Genomic DNA, 24,401 nt, shown 5'->3' with positions numbered 1-24,401 from the left:
AGACTTAAATTTTGGTTTAAAAACTGAGACCACCTTCCAGTCTTTGTCCTTTGGGAAACAGACCTGTTCTACCCCAACTTAATCTCACCTGTGGGAGCACTGTTCCCCGGCTCTCCTCTGTCACCCTTGTAGCCCTAAAACCAGAGCAGAGTCCAGGATTATATCACACGATAAAAATGTTTTACTTTTTTTGACATTAATATTTCCCAGCAGGGTTTCTACCTGTGTATCATTGCCTACCGATTTATCATCATTTCAGAATATGAAAATCCCCACTTCCTTTTACATTTGCACTTACATTTGCAACAAAGTTATGATTTTTTAAATCATGGAACATTTTATACAGTTCTTTTATAAACATGATATGATTGCAATTTATTAAATTACATGTAAAAATTAATATCATGCAAATGCTAAGTTCAAACAAATTCTTTCAATTTGATACCAAACCCATCATTCTGTTCCACTTTTGTAGACAAAAATCAAAACAACGTGCAAACTATATTTTTAAAGCATATGAGTCACTAAAAAGGTAAAGCCATTGTACCAAATAATAATAACATAGATTTAGGCTTTTTATAGAATTAAGATTTACTTCTAGGGCCTTGGTAATGTCTACAAATGACTTTTCTATTAAGATAACCAGATATGTATGACACTACTACACTTGGTTCATGCAATGCATTCAAGTGAAGGAACCGCACTGTGTACTGCGTGTACTTCAACCTAGATGCATTAAAAATCATGCAAAACCTGAGAACTGAATTTTTAAAAAGAACTGAATGTGAAGCAGCCTTCACTTCATAGTTTGAAAAATTCATAATGCTCCATCTATTCAGTAAGTCATCAGACAAAAAGGAAAATAATACTCCATACTAAAATCAAATGGACATTTAAATTTTGAAAACATGCAAAACTATATCATATTCAACAGAATTGACAGAACAGGATTTTTCTGTACTACTCAAAGTTCCATGCACTCCTACATAGTATAAGATAACCTTATTTCAGAAAGGAAGGGGGATATAATCTTCCCTTTATCTGCTGATGGCTTAGGGTATAATTTGCCCAATTATCAAGAACTTGGCAAAAAGAACCATGCTTCAATCAAGTTATTAACATCCAACTGACCTTTGCAGTTTACCATGTACATAACATCTACCAGTCATGCAAGTGAAGAGCATGCCAAATAAAAACCCTGGCAACACTCACTCTTGCTCCCTGTTCCCCCTGCAACCCAGGGGGGCCAATGTCCCCTTTGGGTCCTGGAAAACCTGTATCTCCCTGAGCTCCCTTTTGTCCTGGTTTTCCGGGATCCCCTGCATCCCCTTTATCTCCCTTATCCCCTGTATCTCCCTTAGGTCCTGGCGGCCCTGGCAAGGCTACGCCATTATACCCTCCATCGTCTCCCTTCTCCCCCTTTTCCCCAGGGAGCCCCTTGCCTGGTGCCCCTGTCATACCCGGCAGGCCTCTAATTCCCATCATACCCTTGGGACCAACATCACCCCTATCCCCTTTAATTCCAGGAGCTCCAGGGATTCCAGGTTCACCATGGAAACCAGGCAGCCCCCGTTTGCCTTCTGAACCTTGTTCGCCCTTTGGACCTGCACGACCCATAGGTCCATCTGGACCTATATTACCCTACATGGCAGAATATGAAGAGTTACCATAAAAAATATCCATGCCATTGCCTACTATCAAGCAACCTTCATATAGATTTAATGTACTGTATAAACCACTATAATTTATTTCATGGAAATTTCACTAAACTGGTCCTACTAAAATTGACAAGCACCTTATGTTATTCTTAAGATGATAATGAATCCCAGTGACACTAACATCATAACAATGAGTGGAGTATACAAAGTGAGGCAAGGCATAATGTATAGTACAGAACAACTAGGGATTTCAACTGTACACCTGTAATCATAGTCGGTACATTTTTCAATTTTTATTACCATTGTTTTTGTTACATATTTGAGTATTGCAGAAAGGAGTTGGTACATTTTTCAATTTTTATTACCATTGTTTTTGTAACATATTTGAGTATTGCAGAAAGGGCAACCTTCAACAACAGACAGTGGGTTATTCTGATAAGTTTGCCAGATTAATTCAAACTTTAGATTAACACATGTGAAAGCACTATGCACTATGTGCATTTGTACATATATTTCATGACAATATTTTAATTCACTTACGGGTGGACCTGGTGGACCCTCTGGACCTTTTGGACCCTAAAATGATACATTATTAGACTTCAGAAAGTTGAACACAACTAATAAAGCAGAAATATATTTCTAAATTCCGAACATATCAAATGACAAAAGATTTTCACAAAAGTAAGCAAATATTTGTTCAAAAATTTCCATGACTTTTTCCAACATAAAAAAATCTCAGCTATAGTTGGGTAAGACAGGAAATCTCTTTTCTTAAAAGTTATTTTATTTTTTGAAAACAACACTAATACTTACTGGTGGGCCTGGAGGTCCCTGTGGGCCCTGAAATAAAGAGAAAAGCCATTTTTATTAAACACGGAAAACATGAGTTTTACAGACTTTATCACTACAATATACTTCTCTTATGTCTTTTTAGCAATGGTCTGTAGAAACTTCTGCTTTGTTACAATCATTCTACTGAATGTTTTTCAAATAACAAAATCACATTAATCTGTAAATATCTAAGTACTGAATGGTATGCCTAAACATCTTAGAAGTTTTTAACTAATAAATGTCAAATATGCATGAATAGTCTCTCTGAGTCTGAACTTCAATATTGATGAAAAAAACACACTAGAAACTAAAGAGTTTAAAAGAAAATATTTTTTCTCAATATCACACAATGATCCTCCAATAAAATTAGTATCTTAAACATTCTTTCTCTCTCAATTTCGATTCCTGTTAGAACAGCAATCAACATGCAATTAATTTTACTACTATTTGCATTTCTGCATTTTTTTAAAAAACTTGTTGTGTAGTCATAGTACACATCAAGAGAGTGGGCTGACCCTGCTCTGTAACACAACTTATTCACGACACGTGAAGAGATTTTTTCCATTAAAACATTTTTAAATGCAAAGAGAAAAACATAAACAAGACATCAAAGCTGTAAAATGGAAAATGGACAGACAAAAATGAAGAAAAAAAAAACCTAATGGATTCAGTGATGGTAAGACTACAAATTGTAAATAACCAATTTAATGATTAAAGAGCACAAAATATTTTTTGTCAATTTTAATGCATTATTGCATATTGCTGAATAGCACAATCCCCCAATAGTACTGTTATTGTGGACATTCTGAAAACTTAAATAGTACTAAGTATTAAGCACATGGGAATTTAAAGATACTTCTGGAAGATGCCAATTTATGAAAAATTAAAAAAAAGTCATATCTTTATTCCTTTTGGTCCTATACATCATTATTTTAAAGTTTGAGAGTAATTAAGTAACGTTTTTCAATTTATCATGCTTACAGGCAAAACATCCAAGAAAGTGCATGCCAACACCAACGGCAATGCAACACAGACAGATACAGGTGATAGCTTAATGTCCAGACAAACTGTATCTGTCCATAAATCTATTTTTCCTTTTTTTTTTTTTAACAATGACAAATGACCATGGCAGGGTGAGCCCATAGGTGAATTAGTAATCTACAAACATTACCCACCTCAGGCCCTGGTGACCCTCTGCTACCATCTAAACCTGGGATTCCAGTCTCGCCTTTTTCTCCTCTTGGCCCTGGGGGGCCAATCGCCCCTGGCTCCCCCTATAAGTGACATACACTGCATCATGCACACAAGCCAGTGTTATTCTTCTAGCATTTTCAACAAAAAGTACTTAATGTGTAAGTGATCTCATTGAAACAATCAAGTATGGTGGAGTTATTTTTGTATCTAGTTTCTGTTTTAGGTGGTTAGATATTGTTGGCGGTCATTTACCTGTGCATTCATAAAGATATTCAAGTGGTGTCAATACAATTAATGTAAAAATAAATCACTACAAACTAGTTAATGAAAGTGAAAAAATTGTAATCAGTGTCAATTAAAATGCACCATTTTTACAAATCCAACTGAATTTCGTCTTTTCATAGGATGTTTTCAAAAAATAAGTTATACCCATCATCATGTCCTGTTGTGAAGGCAGGAAAAATAAAGATTGAAGAAGAAGAATGAGGACATGTTAGTCACAAACAATAAGTAAATGGTGGATCAATTTGGAACATTTCTGTAAACACTTACATACCAGAAGTTCCAAGATTCTACCTTACTGCAACAGGGCAAAAATTTATACAAGGAGACATTCGGCAATTACAGTAAATTACAATTCCAAAATAAAACAGCATTCTTCAAAATGTCAACTATAAACATGCACCCCAGTCACTCAAAACATTGATATGCATTTCACAACACATGCACATATTGTCACAGAATACCTACCCTTAATACCTCAACTCTGTTTATCAAATCTGGAGTCATGTTGCCGGCATATCCTTTCTGACCTCTCTCTCCCTGGAACATGCAGCATGCAAGTTAACGCACAAACGTTTAAAAAACATGCAATACGAAGGATGTACTGTGCTGCGGGACTGCCAACATCACCATCATCATCGACATCATCAGTGTTTAGTTTCAAAGTGTTACAGAAGCCCCCTTCAATACAGCACAACCTTCCAATACCTTGGCACCATGCAGTAGAAACCTTTTCTGTGCCATCCTCTCACCCAGCCTGACATAACAGGACCTGCGCAATATCTAGATCTACAAATCCAACAAGAGAGCACACTAAAAGATTAATGGGGAAAGAGAGTATATGGGTGGTACTGAACAAATGCCCAACTTAAAACTTCAGCTTGGTTGACAACATACACCACAGATTTTTGTGAAAAGGAAAAGGGTTTATATTAACATTTTGTACATATCGAAGAAAGGAGTTCCCCCTTATGCCCACCAAAACTTCCACTGAATCAGAAATTGGTAATTATATGGGGGCGGGGGCAGGGGGGGTGCGTGTGCACAGTATTCTCCAGTGTCAGGCTCAGGTTCAAGATACACAATCACGCAGTTTTGTACTGACCATAGTACACATGCACGTACTGGAGGTGAAAGACCAAGTACATGAAATGGGACCAACCTTTATGGTGATAACCTCATACAAGCCGCCCTGGAATGTTGAACATCCATAGAAAATATTACTCAATGACTGTTCACTTTAAAAAATTAAATAAACAAAACTATTAGTGTTATTTTTTTTGGAGACCTGTCCATATGTGTCGCTGGTTTATCTCCTAACCTTGTACCAAACTTTGAAGGAATGCTGGTAGTCAACATATATTTGGGGGATGACATCCATGAATTATCAAAAATATTAATGACTGATTCACTGTTCACATTATCCATCTAAAACTTTGAAGTAAGTCTAGCCCAACCTATATTCGACACTTTAAAAAAAATGCAACAATTCACATTATTCCATTATTATTTCACAAAGTACAGATAAAATAATTTTTTTGCAGAATAGAGGTAGAATATTAAGGTGATAATGCTTTGTGACTGGGACAATAAGAAAAAAAAATGATAATTTAACATGCAACTGTATGCATATTTCTCTTTATAGAACAAAAAAGCTAACCAAATTAAAGAAAAACAAAGCAAAGGTTAACTTAATTGTAAAGGAAAACACAAATCTATAAATGAAAAAATATTGAAATTAAACTCAAACATAAAAGATATGTTCAGCTAATTTCAGGATAATCTTTTAAGAAATGTCAGTAATAGTTCATGGCCTCTTAAAGGCAAGGAACATGCGGATGGTTTTAAGTTGGGAAAACTATTCTGGAGAGCAACAAAGGTAAAAATTGCTTCATTCTACAAGATAAAACTTTCCAGGCACAGAAATATTAAACTGGGGTCGTTGATATATCTTTAATTTGCTCTGTATATAATCCTCAGTGCTGAAAGAAATACAAAAGGAAACAAAATCAAGATATAAGTCAGTTGACATTTAGGACCATGCATTCTGTATTATTACTGGAACATGCACATGCTTCTGGCATATGAAAAGTCATGCATGGAAGTGCAAGCACCATACCTTAATTTTCACCACTTCTGCATAGCCTACTGTGCCATCATTAAATTTTATTGAACGTTTAACTCCCTGAAACAAAAGAGCACTTTCATATACTGCATCTGGTATATATAAGAAGGCGCCTGTATGAAACACAATAGACTGCTTTATAAAACTAAATGTTATGTTGATGACATCTATCACCAAGACATCTTCTTGACTTTCTGGCCAGCTGTGCTGAAATAACAGAAGTCAATGCCCACTACATTCAATATAGGATAACACTTTTCCAACATGTAATGATCATAAAGTGCAATTCTCTATTTCATGTCTTTTCTTTTCCTTTTCTTTTTTTATTTATAACTGTTTCAAAAAAGATCAAGTGAAAACAAAGCTATAGAATTTCTGGTTTGTTGTCCACTGATGACCATTTCTCTAAAACAATACAAAAAACAGTTGAGAAAAAATTTTTTTTATGAAATCCTTGCCATACTCATGCAATTTTACCAAAAATTCATTGGTACAGCTATCACACTAGCACATACCTTGGCTCCATTTGTACCATCCAGCCCTGGTTTTCCTTCAATACCCCTGTCCCCTTTATCTCCTTTTGGACCCTGAAGTAAGGCAGAGCATTACTGATACATGCATCTACAATTGTCTGGTGAGAAGACACAGAATCTCAACAAACACAATCAAAGATAAAATATTTGCTCAAAATTTTGCTCAAACTTCTCCCATCACTTATTTTTCAAAAACAGGACATTTATAAATTTGAGTTCTTTCCCCTAACATTTATGTGTCATTTTAGATCTTTAACTGGCAGGGATACATCAATGTGCTACTTGGATGTAATGATGATGGTGCAGCTAATTTTACTGGACTATCAAACACAACAACAGGATATAAAGAAGACAAACGCGGTGCACCTTCAGAAGTGAATCATCTGCCACAACATTTACTAAACAACAGCCTCAGCTCAAAATAGTCTTAAACTAAAAATCTGATGCGATGATTGATTTCATTGCACTAAAATAAATCTATCAGCAGTCTCAACACTGCTTCTAATTTTAGGGCTTGTACTCCTAAAACTGCATATCAAAACCATTTGGTTAGCTCAGATCAAAGAGACTAATGATATAATGTTTGTGCACTGTTCTATTTCAGAATGAACCTTCATATCCTGCAAAATCTCAGAAGACATTTTGGTACCTGTAATGTTGTACTTTCACCTAAACTTACACAACAGAAAAAGTTGTCTGTAGAATGACCTTGTTCCCAATTTGGTCTGGCTTTCATTGAAACACCCCTTTTTTCTTCTTTTTTCTTTGTGAGGGTGGTGGTGGTGGGGGGGGGGGGGGGGGGGGGATGGGCAATAAACATTCAGAGTTAAAAAGATGTGCTACACATGCCATCCTACATGAAAACTTAGTCATTTCATTTAGTAAAGTAAAGGAAGTACATGATGTTGTTCATGTTCAAATAAACACACTTTCTTCAAACCACTTATTTTGTTAAGTTTGTTCAGTGTCTAGATCATGTTATACACCCCCACAACCAACTTTCTTTAAAATCAAATGCTTTTATACATCCACAGACTTCAAATGTTATAAATAACAAAGATGGAAAAAACAAGTCTATTAAAAAATTACTTTCATAGGCAGATCTATATTTGGAGGCCATAAATTTCCTTTCTGGCATCTTTTTTTGCCCTTTCCTATTGCGTAATTTCATTTCAATTGCTTTTAAGTCCACCCCAATAAACAAACAGTTATGACATTTCAAAGCCTATCCCCTTTACATAAATAGGCAAAATAGTCAACTTTTTTTTATCATATGTTAATAAAAACCATCAACTAAATTATCAATGTAACTTATTTTGATGGGTTCCATTTTCAAATCATTGAAAAAAAGGAAACATTATATTCCTATGGGTTTGATGATTGTTCCGAGCACTTATCAGGCACCCCTTTCTCACTTAAAAAAATATAAAATGTCTAACTTTTTTAATTTTAAAGGGATAATAACTCTTCGTATGGGATCTATATTTCACAATAAAAACATTGTGAATAACTCATAGAAATGTAATATATTCCGTTTTACCACAAAAACGGCAGTTATAGCTATTTTTTCTGATATCTGAGGTTGTCTTTAGACCACGTGACCTCCATTGATGGCTATACTCTGTTAAAATCTCTTAAGAGATTTTAACAAAAAAAACAAACTTTTTAGAAAAAAACCAGGGACTAACTTTGAATATAAAAATGGATTCATTTACCATTGGTAAGTATGGGAAAATTGTTGTTTACTCCAGGAAAATTCATTTTTTGGCCGAAACGAAGAGTTATTATACCTTTAAGTACTTTAAACAGAATCATTATGAGAAAATACACTATGTGCTATGCCCTATCAGTGATCTTTTAAAAATATCAAAATAATTAAAATATCAAAATGAAGTAACTATTATCTTTAAATATCTATGTCACCTTTCAACAGAAGTCTAACAGAAAGCATCATCAGCTTAATCCAGATGTGACACATCAGACAAGAAAGAGCACAAAACTGCTGTTTTTTATAGTTTCAAAAGATGGAAATAATTGCCCTGGCTTTAAGACTATCTGATTATGGCCAGTTGTGCCAGCAGGTTATATCCATATTTATGACCAGTTTGTCTTTACATGTTCACAGGGCAGACTGGTGGCTTTAAGGAGTGCATCTTTTTTATAAAGTTATTTATCTCTTTTCCCATTGCCCAAGACTAGCTTAAGTAAAAGGAAAGTGTTACAGTTACTTCAGATTTATTTCTCCACTTGAACACTGCTCAAGCATATTCTGTTTGAGTGCCACACAGCAGGAAGCAATATTTGAATACAACCTCTGCTGCAAACATAAAGGAGCAAGACAATATCTATTCAGCAAAATCTTTTGATCTTTTGACTGAATGCCCCCAAATCTGAAGTAGGCTTTCAGAGCCACTTAAACATATTTTGTGTAATGGTGACATATTTTAGGCATATGATGCTGTCAAAGGTGATTAATACATTTTTGGTTGCCTTACTTGGATCTGTTTGTTAAAAATATGGTTTAGTTGGTGGAACCCAGTTCAATGCTCCCCTTAGTTGATATTGAATGCCAATTTGCAGAGTGTGGATTATACTCAAACAAAATGTAACATTTTGTACACATTGTGTTCATAAGAGACACCTATAGACACAATGTACATGTGAGCTGTGGCTGTTACTGACAATACTGAAGTAAGAAATTTTTATGAAATCAAATAACTACGTAAATCTATATTTATATCAGCAAAGTTAATTAGGCTATAATCTATGCTTTAAAGAACACACACAAACATCAACTCAGAGACTAAGATGACCAAAATAAAATATAAACTCAAATCTCACCTTAATTCCTGGATCTCCTTTCCTTCCTTTTACACCCTAGGTAGATGTTAAAAATTGAGTATTAGGCCGCATTTGCAACAGCGAACTAAGTAGTCTACGGATCAAATATGATGACCCACTTGCTGTCTAGTCCCCTAATAGAGACTGAATAGATTCCCTGCGGGGTTTAAGCAACAAGCATTCAAGTGGGTTAGCCATATTTGATCCATGGGCTAGTTAGTCTGCTATTGTGTTAGATTGGGTAACTACATTATTTTCCCCTATACCAAACTGAAGGATACTTTTTAATTGTTCCTTACTATACTTAATACAAAAATCATTTCTTACTTACTCAAAACCCAAAGACTGTGTGGGGGTGTCCGTTTATAAACAGGTTTTGCAAGCTTGTCATTAAAAATAATGCTAATTTTTTCTTAGATCTTAGTATACAATAGTAAAAAAAAAAGAAAAAAATCCTAAGGAAATGCAAATTTAAAGCCATTTAACAGACCGAGAGGTTTTGAAAAAATATTTCCTAACTCACTGGTTCTCCTTTGGGTCCTGGATGACCAATGGAACCCTGTAAAAAGTAAACAAATATAGATTTATAAAAGCTTCAACTTAAAAAGTATTTAAAAAAGCTATATTCTTTAAAAAACTTAAGCACAGCTTAAAATGTCATAAAAATACTTGTCAGTTGTTTGAAAACTTAATGTCTGCATTAAAATACATTTTTTTTCTCATTTCAATATCTATAAATCAAGAATAAGATTAAAAACAGTGCAACTGCAATGTTTTTAAATTCTTTATAGAAATCCACAACCACTTCAATGTAAAAAAGGTGAAAAGCTTGTTACAACAAGAGAGTGCTGGGAGAAAGTTGCTTAGAGCAGTTAATCACCCTTGTAAGGCATTCATTTTACAAGAGCAGCAAACATAACATAAGATGTCATACTGGTTTCAACTTGGTAGGTTTTGATTCGGAGGGATCATGCAGTAGAATAGGGTGAAGTATGGGAGTGCTTCAAAGTGAAATACAAAGAATGGTCAAGACAGTAGAGGCAAATGGACCATCTCAAAACAATCAAATTTGTAAACTTAGCTTATTTAGATGAACAGGGCATTTCTTTTCAGAAATACCAAGAACTTGGCTTATACTGCATCCCATATTGCTTTGCAGCAAATTCAAAAGTTTTATTAACCATTATTGGAATTTGCTCATCAGAAATATTTGAGATGGTCCATTAGTTTTCTTTTTTACAATATTTCACAAAGGTTTCACATTCATACATGAGATACTTCACAAATTTCGTTGACAAACTAAGTTACCGTATGCTTTTTACACAACAAAGTCAAGAACAACATTTAAAAGGAATAGAAACAACACATTTCTTGACATATATGTCTCAAAAGCATCCAAGACTTTCAATATACAACATTGAATATAACAACAATGGCAACTGTCCATTTCATGTGATCCATTTAAACAATTCCACAATGCAGGCGTAAGCACCTGTGAAAGAGCTCTCTGGAAAACTCTCAACCTCAAAGGTTGTGTCTGTAAGGCCTGATTATCTCTAAATGCCAAACTGTTAAATTATTACACCAGCACCGAAAGCACTGTATCACAAAGTACAACTGATGCCTTAATAACTACAAACTCTTTGAAAACTCAGCCTCGGGTGTGTTGACACAGCTTGACAAGTTCCTCACACAATTTTTAGGTTCCAAAACCATACATGGGCCCAATTGGCTATTACAAGACTATCGTTGTATTACTTGCAATCACTAAGAACATTCAAATTTGTTTGGATTATAAATGAAGTACACACCTGGAGTGTGATGTGCCCGATGCACAAACCACAAAACCTGACTCCACGTTCTGAAGAAGTACTTCGAGTAAAACATTCCAACGATAAGCAAAAAATGTATAGGTGCCAAAAGTTTCTCTTAAACCAAAATGCTCATAAAGCTGCGAAATACCAAACATGTACATCATGAGGCAACTGTGACCATTAAGGGGGGATATGTTATTTGCACAACTCTGCTAAAGTGAAACTGTTAACAATTTGAATTGGGGGTAAGGTTAGTGCTCAGCCTTCTCCTGCATTCTACTAGTTGTCTGCATTCAACTAGTGGTTGCTGTAAACTGTTGTACTACACTGCACAGCATCTCAAGTGAAAGTGATGAGAGCTTCACAAACCGGAAATCCTGAATAGCCCCGACCGCCTCGATATCCCTGTAAGAAAAAAAGAAATTGAACAAATTTATTAATTAAATCCATAAATCATGAAATTTATTATCATTTAATTAAACCTGTACTATTCGAAAATCTCATTCTCATTCTCTTATGTCTAGTCAGTATGATTTCTCAAGACATGATAAAAATTATATGTTATAATGCACACATGAAAACAAAAAACTAAATGGTGTATATTAAAAGGATAACTGTCAACTGACTGAACATGACTGTGAAAAGCAATTCATATTAGTCAAAGCACTTAACACATCTCTGACCAACTGTGTTGGTGTCAAAAAAGACAATTCTTGGTGACACAAAGGCAAAAACAATGGGATATAATAATAGTTCAGGCATCAAATTTTACCTTCTTAGGCATTAATGGCAAACAAAAGACAAAAAGTTCAATTGTTTTAAATAATCTAAAATTGTTCACATCAAAATCTCCTCTCCATATAACTTGCAATTGTGCTATCCATTTGAATTTCACCTTGTGTATACTTTTAAGCATGGGGCAAAGGAAAGTTCCACCATATGTAGATAAGGAATAAAATTACTTGGACAAACACCTCTGTTGTTGCAGCATTATCAAATCAAAGGACTTGACCAAAACCCTCTGATCTTCTACAATTGAAAATGAGCCTAATGTACAGATGAAACTGGGTTAAGTACAAACAAAACGTGGAAATGTGCGTTACAAGACTAGCATAGGTTGCCATGGAGTCTAATGTTAACTTTTTGATAGATTTTGAGAAAGGTCACCCAGACTTATAGCTTGCAATTTCAAAAGTGAGTTCTTTTTCTGAAAAATGGATCTTTACCCCCTTGGATGACTAAATTGAGAAAGAAATAGAATGTAGATCCAAGTTTTGAATCAGTAGGAACCTTTTCAGACCATAAAGACGGTTCTTTTAACCCACCCCCCCACCCCCCCTCGACTATGGGCCTATCACAAATGCCAACGCAATTCTCTGAACATTAGTGTTCTACATACAGAAGTGAAACAAATAAGATACATGTACTTCATCCAAATTGAAATGAATATGGCTCTGTAGGTGGGAGTATATTAAATATGATAAATTTGAAGAGTCTCATCTGAAGCACTGATATCATTACAGCCATTGTACCAGGTGTGACAAAGACACTAGCTGTCATAAACAAAAAAGTTGACCAGAGATTGTGACTAAATCTAAGACTACAAACAACCTGGCAATAAGCAACTGTAGAGGTACTCTTACATCTATAGCTTAACTGTATAATACAAAGAAAAGTGCATGGTTATGTGAGTGAGCAGTGTTCGCATAAAACATCCTGGAAAATTAAATGTAGGTTACATATTAAAAACACTTCATTTTCAGTACGAAATAGCACGCTAGTGTATGTTTATTGCAATGTGGTAAGAGCATTAGTAAAACTATCTCCACAATCCTGAACTATAACATTTCTGAGGCAGATTCAGTCAACGAACCAATGTAACTAAGGGCAGGCATAGGTCACCAATTAAAGCATGTGGATTGCTTTAATCTTACACCAAGAACTCTCTCAAAGATTACATTTAAATAATACAAAAAAATATATGTATATATATTCTGAATGTGATGCATTTTTAGGCCAATTCATGAAAATAAAGGAATATTCCATCTGCTTTTCTCAAGTTATTGATTTGATGATTTATATCTGCAAGATGGAACAGACTTAGGTAAGCCATTTTTTTTTCTGCAAAAACCAGTCCACATAATCTAACATGTCATTCTTCCTTCATCTCTTAATGGGGACAAGATAATATTTCTGCAAAGAAAGCTTAGACCCCAAGACATTAAAAGTACAAAACAGTTCACTTTGAACACCCAAGGTGATACAATTAAACCATGATAAACACTTATACTAGACATCTATAATCTACTCCAAAGGAGAATTGATACAGGTCCCTTACATCATGCATCAATCACCTCTGTTAATCAAATCACAGTAATTGTAAAGGAAACATTCCTGGTGCCTCTTGGAGTATGCTGCACACCTCATGGAAGTAGGTGAACCACAATGACTTGCTGGCATTTACACCTACTACGGGGTTCTGGCAGGGCTTTAATCCCAAAAGTAGCCTTTTAAAAGATATCAATCTGAATGAAATCAATATCTACTTTATGTTGTAACATTCTTGTTTTTCTCTTTTATTTGTTAATAAACAAAATCAGAACGAGCAAAGTCCCAAAATCATTTTATGATATGAAGTAAAGATAAATTCCCATTCATGAAGTGTATATATCTTTCTAACGGCTTTTTAAATCATGCTCACTTCACCAACACTGAAACCATGCTATTTCAGACACACCCACAGTTTTTAAACAGCTTAATTTTTCACAAAATATAATGATGTCAGGAATATTCTAACAGACACCTTATACGTGTTATGTCCAGACATAAACTAACTTATGAAACCAAAACCATAACCTTCTGGACACAGGTAATAAACAAAAAAGGACAAGTCCAGTACAAAAAGCAAGATGTGTCTGGTGCACAATTGGCAGTGAAGGTTTCTCTTAAAGACTTTCAGACTAAAGACAACAAAAGTAACAAACACTTCTGTGTCCTTCAGATAACTTCCCTAGTGCATCTAAGCTCAATCAAATTCTTTGCCTAAGCAAATAATTTTCTGAGAAAACATCTGGAACAGAGGTCCTATATTCACTGCAGATAACCAAGTCTTGACTCGAGTTGGTTGCAACGAACCTCCACAAATGTATCCCATATTGTCATGTTTTTGTTCTTAAAAGACTGTTTGCCATTGTTATTGGCAAGATGAATGCATCTGACTGTAATATTCACACCTTGGGGTCACTGGGCTGATTCAATTGCTGCAGCACATGAGTAAGTTAAAGGTCTGGGAAAGGAACTTCTTCAGACATCACTACTTTAAAGAATTTCAGTTTCCCATTACCAGATGAGAGAAGTCGATTATTCCTTGAAAAATAGAGACTCAATGTCCATGTGCACTGAATTGTAAAAGAAGATTATGATGCAGACATTTAGATCTGCCTAATGCATTCTTTCACAATTGTTTGATGAGACAGAAAAACATAGCCAGAGAGAAAATAAGTTAACAAAATGCACTGAGCAGATTATTCTGCACATTTGAAGTCTGAGTTTCCAATCCCTGGTTTCTATGGCAGTGTATATAGTACAATTACTGAAGAGTAAGCAAAAACAATCAATGGAGGGATAAGTAACTGCCTCTTGAAAGTTCAAGACTGGTCATTTGAGATAATCTTTATAACCACATAGCCTCATTGCTTACATGGGTATAGAACTTCAGGGCACAACATTTTCAAATATATTGCACCTTAAAAAGCTCACAGATCTTGTTCTTTGTAAATCTGTAAAGTACTTGCATACTCTACAGATATATAAACAGCATTTCCATGTAACCAAGGTCAAGGTTCCAATAACCACTAACTAAACTAGCTGTCACCTTTCAGAAACCATGAGGACCAATTCATTTGATGTTCTACTTTAACCATATGAAATATTTCACGTAAATTACAAACCACATGCCAGGGTCGGCTTACTGCAGAGAGGTAATTGAGTCCTGAGTCCTTCCTTAATAAGTTCCAACTTCAAGAAAAACTGAAGAACTTTTATCCCCATTATTACTGATCTTCCCCAAATAACATCTTTCTAATGAACACTTCACACACTTTTTGTATTGCCCCCAGCAGCCAGGTTTCTGAGGAAAATAAATTCTTTTTATTTGGAAATGGCAAATCGGACATACCAACAACCACATGCGCCCAATGTAGTGTCTGTAGTCCCAAGTTAAAGGGAAAAAGAAGCACTTCTAATGATGATTAGAGTATCTTCAAGGCCCTGGCGTGAACCTTTTTGGTAATGATCCTTAGAAAGTCTGGCAGTTGATTGCTAGCTAAGTAAACATGTTTGTAAAACTCACCTGGACTTTCTAGTAAAATCTGATCTTTAGTTTTCTTTTACAGATGGTTAACTACATTGGTGTGGGTGGATTGATATTTACTCCAGATATTACTTCCAAATTTGTCTGACAATTAATGTATGGAGGTAAATTCCTTGAACATTACTTACGAAGGAAAAAAAGGAAAGAGAGAAACTAATTTGCAAAGCTATCTTAACAAAAAAATAGTTGGAAATGCAGTGTTACTGTGTTGTACACAATTTTGATAACTATTGGGTGACTTTCTAAAAATGGCAGCATATAGGTAAAAAATGAATACTTTTATAGAAAACAAAAAATTAGCTTCTCTTTAACAGTAACAGGTAACCTGATACTAAATGGAAGAGCTTCCCTACATAGTTTTATGAATACATAATTTCAATATTACCATCATTACTATTCCTTGATTGTTATTTATCAAATCACAATTGCTGGTTAGGTAAAAGCCAAAACAATTGTCATAACATATGACTTTGTTCAAAAGATGCTTTTCTCATCTTTTCTGCAAAGGTTAGACTGGAAATCCGGATGAGAATCCAAAGAAGTTAAGTAACATCACACAACAGATGCCTTCCGGAAACTGGAGTTAACTGGGCTTTCACCATGATCAGTGAAAAAAAGGCTTGGGGTTAATAAGGAAATGAGGAGTGCATCAACTAAGAGAGAAGGATGAGATTTCAAAATTATTCTTGAAACCTGTGCCTACATCTACTTGCAGGCTTGCCAGCTTCGTGCATTTACCTTTATTTTACTCATTCTTGAGTATATCCCACTGATTTAGTTATCATTTTAACATTCATGAAAATTTTTAGCATCATTTTCGGGACCATTCAAATGTTTTTAACATGCTCAACAACAGATTAACACATTTTTAGAATCACAACACCCAAAACCTGTTTATGCCATGTATCTAGCTAAAAGAGTAAGTAAAGTTTTTATTTGTGCAAAATTGTTGGTAAATAATAACTTTTGCTGACTCGTCACATCATAATTTTTAGGACGATGAGTCTTATTGAATATTTGATATATAATTTTTATCCCTAAGGCCATAACATTTAATGCACACAATAATTTGCTACATTGTTGTTATTGTTAAAATGATTAGGATAGTGGGGGTTATATAATAAAAGCGTCCTTGTTTGGCCAAATCATGAACAATCAATATTCCTTGTTGCCTTCTTTCTTGTTATGAATGAGACTACGAAAGTTTGTAGTACACTGAGATGGAGGAGACAAAGTATATGTAACAAATGTGCCAAGAATCCTTAAGGAGGTTTTGATTCACTGTAAAAAGGGCCAGTCAGGGCAACAACAGTCAGTTGTCATAAACAAGCATTTGCAGTAATATATCCAAATATCAGTTTAGAAAATATCTGATAAGGGTGTTTCCAACTTGCTTCCTTCACTTGATTTATGAATGTATTCATCATATTTCATGGTATGAAGAGGAAAGATTGATGAATAACATTCTTGTTAATGAAATTCATTTGTTTAATGAATACGAAAGGATTTTTATACATCTCTATTTCTGTATCTCTCACTTCTATCTTAGTGGCTAAAAAACAAAGACATATCCTGACAAATCTTTTTTTTGATACAGATTTCATCTCACAATTGTACACCAAGGTAAAATAAGGCAGCAAAGCTGTCAAATGTACAGACAAAAAGCAGGAAATAACAAAATAGGCTACTGTCAATTCTGATGCAAAAGTACATTATGTTAAACTGCAAATTCAACATCAAATTTTAATTATTTTCAACAGGTAATACCAATGTAAGTAAAATGTGAAACAAGCATAAGGCTTCAGGCCCATGGGAGTTCAAGTTCACACTTTGAAAATGGAAAACTTCCAGAAAAAGAAGTCAATTAGACTGCTTTTCCAACTCAGGCTGCATTTTAGTCTTGTATTTCTTTTTTGAAAGTTTGGCAATCATTAGTAACATGGTTTTCCCATAATGGTCATCATGGCAGCAGCACCCAAAATTGTGTTTTCTTCTATTCTGATGCAATATTACATAATGGTTAACAGCATAATGACAATCAATTTTTAATAACAAAATATATGTATCATGGATTTTCAGAAAATGTGACTAGCCTGGGTCTTCAAGCCTGTGGAACTTCAAAGTCACACCTTGAAAATGCCAATATGTGAAAAATTAAATTTTCACAAAAAAACGGTTTAACTGGCAGATTGCATTGCCTACTGAAGCTGTATTTTAGTCCCATGTTTCTTTCCTGTAAGTTTGAGAACAGTAAGTGACATGGTTTTTCTTAAAAGGTAATCATGGGAGCAGTGCCCAAAATAGGTTTTTTCAAATTTTGATGCAATATTACATAATGTTTAACAGCATAATGACCATCAATTTTTAATAATAAAATATTAGTATCATGGATATTCAGAAAATGTGACTAGCAAAGGTCTTCAGGCCCATGGAACTTCAAAGTCACAACTTGAAAATGCCAAAATGTAAACAAGACAGCACTGTTCTGAAATGTTTTTCTTCCCCATTTTTAACAATTTTTAACATAAAATAAAATTAACAGTTTACTGCCATTTTTATATGATCAACTAAGAAAATTGATGAGATGAGAAAAATGTCAATAAAGCAGTGTTAAATGTCCAATTTCTTCCATTCTGAGATTCTGAACATAGTGAATGATTGAATCTGACAAACTGCAATGATATGAGTTTATTTCCATTTTTGAAACTTTATTACACAATACACGATAACATGTTTACCATCATTTTTACAAAATCAACTAACAATGTTGTAAAGATGCAGGACATGTCAAACAAACACTTTCACGTATCTTATTAGTTTAATAATGAGACTGTTAACATGCCTAAAAACTTAATCTGAGGAAATGTGAAAAAACAGCATACCTTCTAATATAATGGCACGATTATGCTGATTTACAAACTCAACCTGCATTTTAGTAAAATTGACCACTCCTGTGACTTTCATGACAATTGGCCTATCTGTTTTTCTTATATTGTGTTTACAGTGTTGCATATATGCTGAAAAGTGTAAAAAACAGCATAACTAGTAAAATAGTGGCCTGATCATGCCGATTTTCGAACTTGGCCTGCGTTTAAGTAAGATTGATTACTCCTGTGAGTTTCATGACAACAGGCCTATCGGTTTTCCTTGAAATGTGTTAACAGTGTTGCATATATGCTAAAAAGTGAAAAAACAGCATAAATTCTACAATAATGGCCCGATCATGCTGATTTTCAAACTTGACCTGCGTTTTATGAATATTAGTCAGCTCTGTAAATATAAAGCCAAAAAGTAAAACTGTCTTCCACTTATGGTGTTAACGCTGAAAGTGCACGGCGATGGCGACATGATCGGCGACGACAGACGCAGGTGATGGCAATATGTACAGACACATCTGTGTCTGTACATAAAAAAACAAACATCCTCTTCACAAAGAACAGGACTTGACTTGTGGCTTAAAAATTTTTAAAACATATTTATAGCAAATGCAGAAATAATCCAATTTCTGCATTTGTAGAATAGCAGTAAATGCTCCTGCATGAGAAAAAACTTTGCTGTGCACGGTTTCCTTTAACACACCGGAGATGAGAACTGACATGTAAATCAACAGTGGAACCCCAGGATAGTGGCCTACAATTTGTCAACTTTTACCATGGAGACAGTCATTTGTTCCTTCACTAGCTTAGGTCCTGGTGATTTTAATGGCTTACTTAAAATACCAGAGCTAAAAGGTTCAATGCACATAATGATTTTGAGGTTTCACCATCTGATGCATTTTGGGGAAAACTCTTAGCCTTAGGATGAGGGGTGATTCAAGTTGAAATACAAAAAGATCTTACAAAAACAATCTTTATCTTGCATATTTTGCTGCCAAGGTTATTATACTTTGGCCAAGTTAATTTGTCCTTGTTTAGCCAGTTACAGGCTGGCTGACTGATTCAATCAATCTAGCTGCCACTTTAAACACTTTTGTTTTCTGTGGCATTTTCTTGACCTTAAGTCATTTTGTGGTGTCCACTGTTAACCTGTGTCATTTGGTACATAAATGGAGCTCTTGAAAGCCGTGACACCGGTTAAAGAAAAGATGGCAGTGGTGTCGCCCTTTCTCATAAAAAATTGACAGTATGTCTAACATGCATCTCTCTATCTTTTGAAACACTTATGAAAATGAGTCTAGTTAAGAAAACAACTATCACGTGTAATATGTTGTCTCATGAGTCCATAAACTATCTAGGGACCGTTTTGATATTTTCCTCGTCATCAAATTTTAGAATGTGCCAAATTCAAATGTTAACAATTAAGGACAGGTTTGCAAGCTGGTACCTTACTGATATTATGAAAACTGAAAAAGTTCAGTTATTTGAGAGAAAAGGAAGTTCATTTCCACAGAGTGACCTAGCCACCAGTTGCTAAGGTAAACAGTCCTCATTTACAGTGGGAAAGGTGGCAGAGGTGGAAAATAATTGAACATGGCCAACAACATAAATCATTATAGTTGACTAGGACTCAAATCTTTGGACTTAAAATCATGACCAGGAAAAATTAATTTGTTCCTCAATTTAAAAAACCTCCCAACTCTGTTAATGTGTCATCTATTTTAAAATGTGGAGATTTCCTTGACCTGGCATGCCAACACTTAATAGCGTTGTTTATTGGTCAAAGTGTCTTTTATTTGTCACATCATTCAGTAGACCATCTACCTGATTACAGACGAGATGGCTTTTCTCATCAAGTACTAATATGTTGGGAGTTTTAATCAATTTTCTTCTCGAACACTTTAAGTTTAATTGTAAACAAATATTCTGCAGAAGCGCATCTGCTTACAAAGATTTAATGTTATATCTTTTTTTGTACTGCATACCATATATTTCCAAAATTTTGTCACATTGCATCAGGTTTTGGCTAAAGAAAATTTTACAATACCAAAATACATGTACCTGTACCAACTTTGCACAATAAGTGTTTAATAAAGCTTTGCCTTCCTTATAGCAACAAAACCTCAAGCATATCAACCTTGATACAATAACATATTTATAACATTTAAAATATCTTGGTTTACTTGTTTTAGTTTTGCTCCAGCATTGGTTAGAGCCATATTACTTTTGGGTATAAGTCATGCTATGGCTAACAGTGGCTGCAAACACCCTTGCCTGCCCTTAGAACAGCAATCTGTGGCAAACTCATGCACCAACTTATACACAATGCAAACAAACAATAGAAAACAGCATACTTTAGACTCTAGGACACTTGAGAAGCTGGGAGAGCAAGAACATCAAAGAGTAATGGGATTCCCAGAGGGCCGCACAGACCCTCCCTTACAACTGTATGACATGGGTCAGACGAGAAGACATCAAAAACTCAAGTACCATGAAACATTTTTTGTCTGATTTTACTCCACTTAGAATAATACTGAAGTGCCCCTCTACTGCCCGACCAGAAAAAAATCCATGCCTTTTGTTTCTGTGCTTAAATATGTAACAGTTTTTTATTTCTTCTTTATACTATCAAAAGAGCCAGGATACTGTTTATTTTTTAAAATTCCAATCAGATTTGGGCATCATTTCCCTCCTGTTTGCACAGGCCCGTTTTTATACTCAATAGGGGGCTGGATATCAGTCAATTTCTGTGTCCTATATGGGCATGAAGAAGATAACTGTTTGGAATCTACTTGAAGCAATGAGTGTGAATGAATATAGATAGACACAGAAGGAAAATTAAAGGCCAATTAAGGAAAAGTCAAACAAATAGTCCTGCAAAACTTTAAGGCCTGATTCTATAATTGTTTCTATTACCAAATGACGGCCAGGTCTTCAAGGACCAATTCCAAGGGAAATGAGATGGCAGAAGTAAACCAACAAATCTTATAAGGGCAGGAGTAAACTAACTTACAAATCCACAGTATATAGAAAACAAGCCAAGATAGTGAAAAGGTCAAAAAAGATATAATTTGACACCAGAGTAGGCACACCCAGTGAGAGACAATTTATTATCATGACACCTTAGAAATGTATGTTTCTAAAAAACAAACTGACACAGCAATGAATATCAGGCAGAGCTCCTCAAAAAGTATTATGGTTCAGTCTCTTGTTCAATAATACAATTGAGATGCAAGATATTCCTGTTCCAGATAAAATCTGCCACTCTGTGGCACTAAACTCAAGAGGAACCCAGAGATAGCATCAAGACAATGGCTGTCTTCCCAGCAGTCCTGTCCTCACTCTGAAATGTTGCCATCAATCTGTCAAAAACACAGGAAAACAGAGTGCTTTTTTATATAAGCACTTTTACATAATTTCATTCTAAAAAAATTTAAGTCCCATAACCCTAAATTGTTCTTATGTAATATCAAACACATACCAAGGACTCACTTTTGAAGGTATTTATATTCACTGACATTTTATAAGTCTCTCTTAATTTTTCAACGAATTTAGCCAGACTTCATTTAACAATAAAAAACCCCATTCTGTTCCGATACACACCACTGAGACAGAAAATAAGCCAGCTTGGTAAAATCAACATAAATGGAGTCCATGAAGTGTACAGCCATTGATCCAAATCAGACTTTTTTGCCAAAACTTTCAGGTTGTGGCTTGCTGACTGTGCCTGTAGCTGTGGCAATGCCTCATAGCAAGAAACTGTCTTTTAAATCACTGCTCCAAATGTCAATTATAAATGGGTGCAAATCTGAGCAGGTAACTGTACCTCAATAAACCAAACATAGTCAAGTGTCCTGTGAAATGGTTTCCCCATCATTTCTCTATCAGTGAAGTCAACTGAGCTGTATTTAGTAAATGTTTTGAGAGCTTGGACAAGATTTCTGGACAAATTGGCAGGAATAGTTTAGGCTGGCATACATGAAGAATAGGCATGATATCCTACTTTTTTCAGCCATTTTGGCATTTACATCCCTTCCCAGCAGTTAACCAAATGATTCTTAAAATAGAAAACACTGAGGCAAACCCTTCAAATGATTCAGATTGGTAAATATACTAGCAATGCAGATAGCTCAATTCAACTTCAATTCCTAAGTCTCCACTTAAATTTTATGAACTTGATTTTTTTCTTCAGTGTTTTAAAGATATGATGCCACATGGCGAGAAAGTTTGCCACACCACGACCCAAAGTGACCAACCAAGATGTCTGCTTCTGAATAAATTAAAACCAACCAGAAAGTAAAATTATGTGAAACACATTTTTATTCTATATCCTCCCCCTCCCCATCTTTCTCTTACTTTTCATTTGTTATCATATCTGCACCCTTTATCATTATCCATTTTTCAAAGAAGTTTTTTTTAAAGTTAGAACATTAATACCAAAACCCACCACCAATAAAACATTGTGATATGATATGTTTGCTTACTTAGCAAAATTATTTTAAAAGAAAAATACTGTTCAACATTTAACAAACATCAGAGACAAAAACAGCTTTAAAAGAAATACCCTATATCCAATACTGAAACATATACCCAATTACCAAAGTCTTGAAACTCAAGACTCGTAGAAACCAATCAACTGAAAGAGTCAGTTTAAGAAAAACACATCTCTGTTTGTCTCTGAAGCATAAAGTTAGCCTAGAAACATAATGAAAAGTGACAAATTGTCATCAAAATTTCAAGATCTGTTTCAAGTCTGTCATTTTGACACAAAAGTACATCCTCTTAACTGTTTCTACCACCCAGACGTGTTACCATAAAGAACGCATGAGCATGGTTCTTTTTTATGCATAGAACTAAATGTTCATCTGTGTTACCTACTGCCACCTAATAGAAACTCTGACCAGTGTTCATTTCCCAAACTAGAACTGAGCTCATAAAGACCCCATGAAGAAGACGTCCTCACAACTGGACAGTCTTCCTGACCGTTTTCACAGTATTTTTTATCATGCTTTATAATAATAATAATATTTGCAACTTTTTAAAATATCATCTTCTTCCTTCAACAAATCACCCAATGCCACCCAAATACATTGTAACTAGGATGAGATTTCATAAATTTAGAGAGGTTAAATAACAATATTATGGTCTGCAACAGGCTATTAGGTACTTCTTGAATAAATGTTATGCAAAACAAAATGTGTAATTGAAAAAAAAAATGGATTTTACGGCCTTAATCTCAAACACTTTGGAAAAACTTCTCTGCTGAATTTATAGCACAATCCAGAATAAGACTGTTAGGGAAAATCACTTCTTGATAGTGGTCACTGGAGCTAACAAACAGACATGAAAGCAGGCCTTTGACAGAAATACTTGCATGAAGTGTTCGGAAGCCGCACATGTTGTTCATTAGGTATTGTTACTCAAAACTGTCAGGGAGTTGGCGCTACATCTGCTGTTGAATGGCATGCATCCTGAGACTTTCGCCACCTTCTAAATCAGAAAAAAATTGTTTCATTTGCCAAAACCTTTGATGTACGCTGAAAAACTGCCTACCAAAACAAAACTACACAGCCAAGCTGATGATGAACTAACTTTTTTCTTTCTTTTATTTTGAAATCCTATATAAGTATGAATAACAGTGGATTACTTTTTGGTCCTCCAGTCTCTTCTTGAACTGTGATTCATTCGAATGCATTACCTCTGCCAGCAACACATGTTACCGATCTATTGAAATTACGATTGTTACAATTCCATTGTGTTCTTTCATTGCATTGTAGGCCAATTTGTGAAAAGCTCTGCTGTCTACCTCAATTCAAAGTTCTGCACAATGCACTGTCCTAATTGTTATAAATAAAGTCCAAAAACACTGCTGTGA

At 34.9% G+C, this 24,401-nt stretch overlaps 1 protein-coding gene across 33 annotated transcripts in view; it reads right to left on the bottom strand.

Moving 5' to 3' along the window:
* The window catches only part of LOC106177031 (uncharacterized), a 64,995-nt gene that overhangs the window by 22,259 nt on the left and 18,335 nt on the right, over positions 1–24,401 (bottom strand). For all 33 annotated transcript variants that reach the window (XM_087006208.1, XM_087006203.1, XM_087006210.1 and 30 more), the window contains exons 7-18: positions 11,648–11,683; positions 9,988–10,023; positions 9,465–9,500; positions 6,606–6,677; positions 6,085–6,150; positions 5,128–5,157; positions 4,434–4,505; positions 3,665–3,763; positions 2,472–2,498; positions 2,199–2,234; positions 1,213–1,641; positions 89–134 (exon numbers count right to left, since the gene is read on the bottom strand). In XM_087006208.1, the coding sequence (XP_086862334.1) occupies positions 89–134; positions 1,213–1,641; positions 2,199–2,234; positions 2,472–2,498; positions 3,665–3,763; positions 4,434–4,505; positions 5,128–5,157; positions 6,085–6,150; positions 6,606–6,677; positions 9,465–9,500; positions 9,988–10,023; positions 11,648–11,683 (985 nt within the window). The remainder of the gene's footprint in view (positions 1–88; positions 135–1,212; positions 1,642–2,198; positions 2,235–2,471; positions 2,499–3,664; positions 3,764–4,433; positions 4,506–5,127; positions 5,158–6,084; positions 6,151–6,605; positions 6,678–9,464; positions 9,501–9,987; positions 10,024–11,647; positions 11,684–24,401) is intronic.

This window comes from Lingula anatina, chromosome 2 (genome assembly GCF_051362555.1).
Source record: "Lingula anatina isolate TDL-2025a chromosome 2, LinAna3.0, whole genome shotgun sequence".
In the NCBI taxonomy this organism is placed as follows: domain Eukaryota; kingdom Metazoa; phylum Brachiopoda; class Lingulata; order Lingulida; family Lingulidae; genus Lingula; species Lingula anatina.
This window is presented reverse-complemented; position numbering and strand designations above follow the sequence as displayed.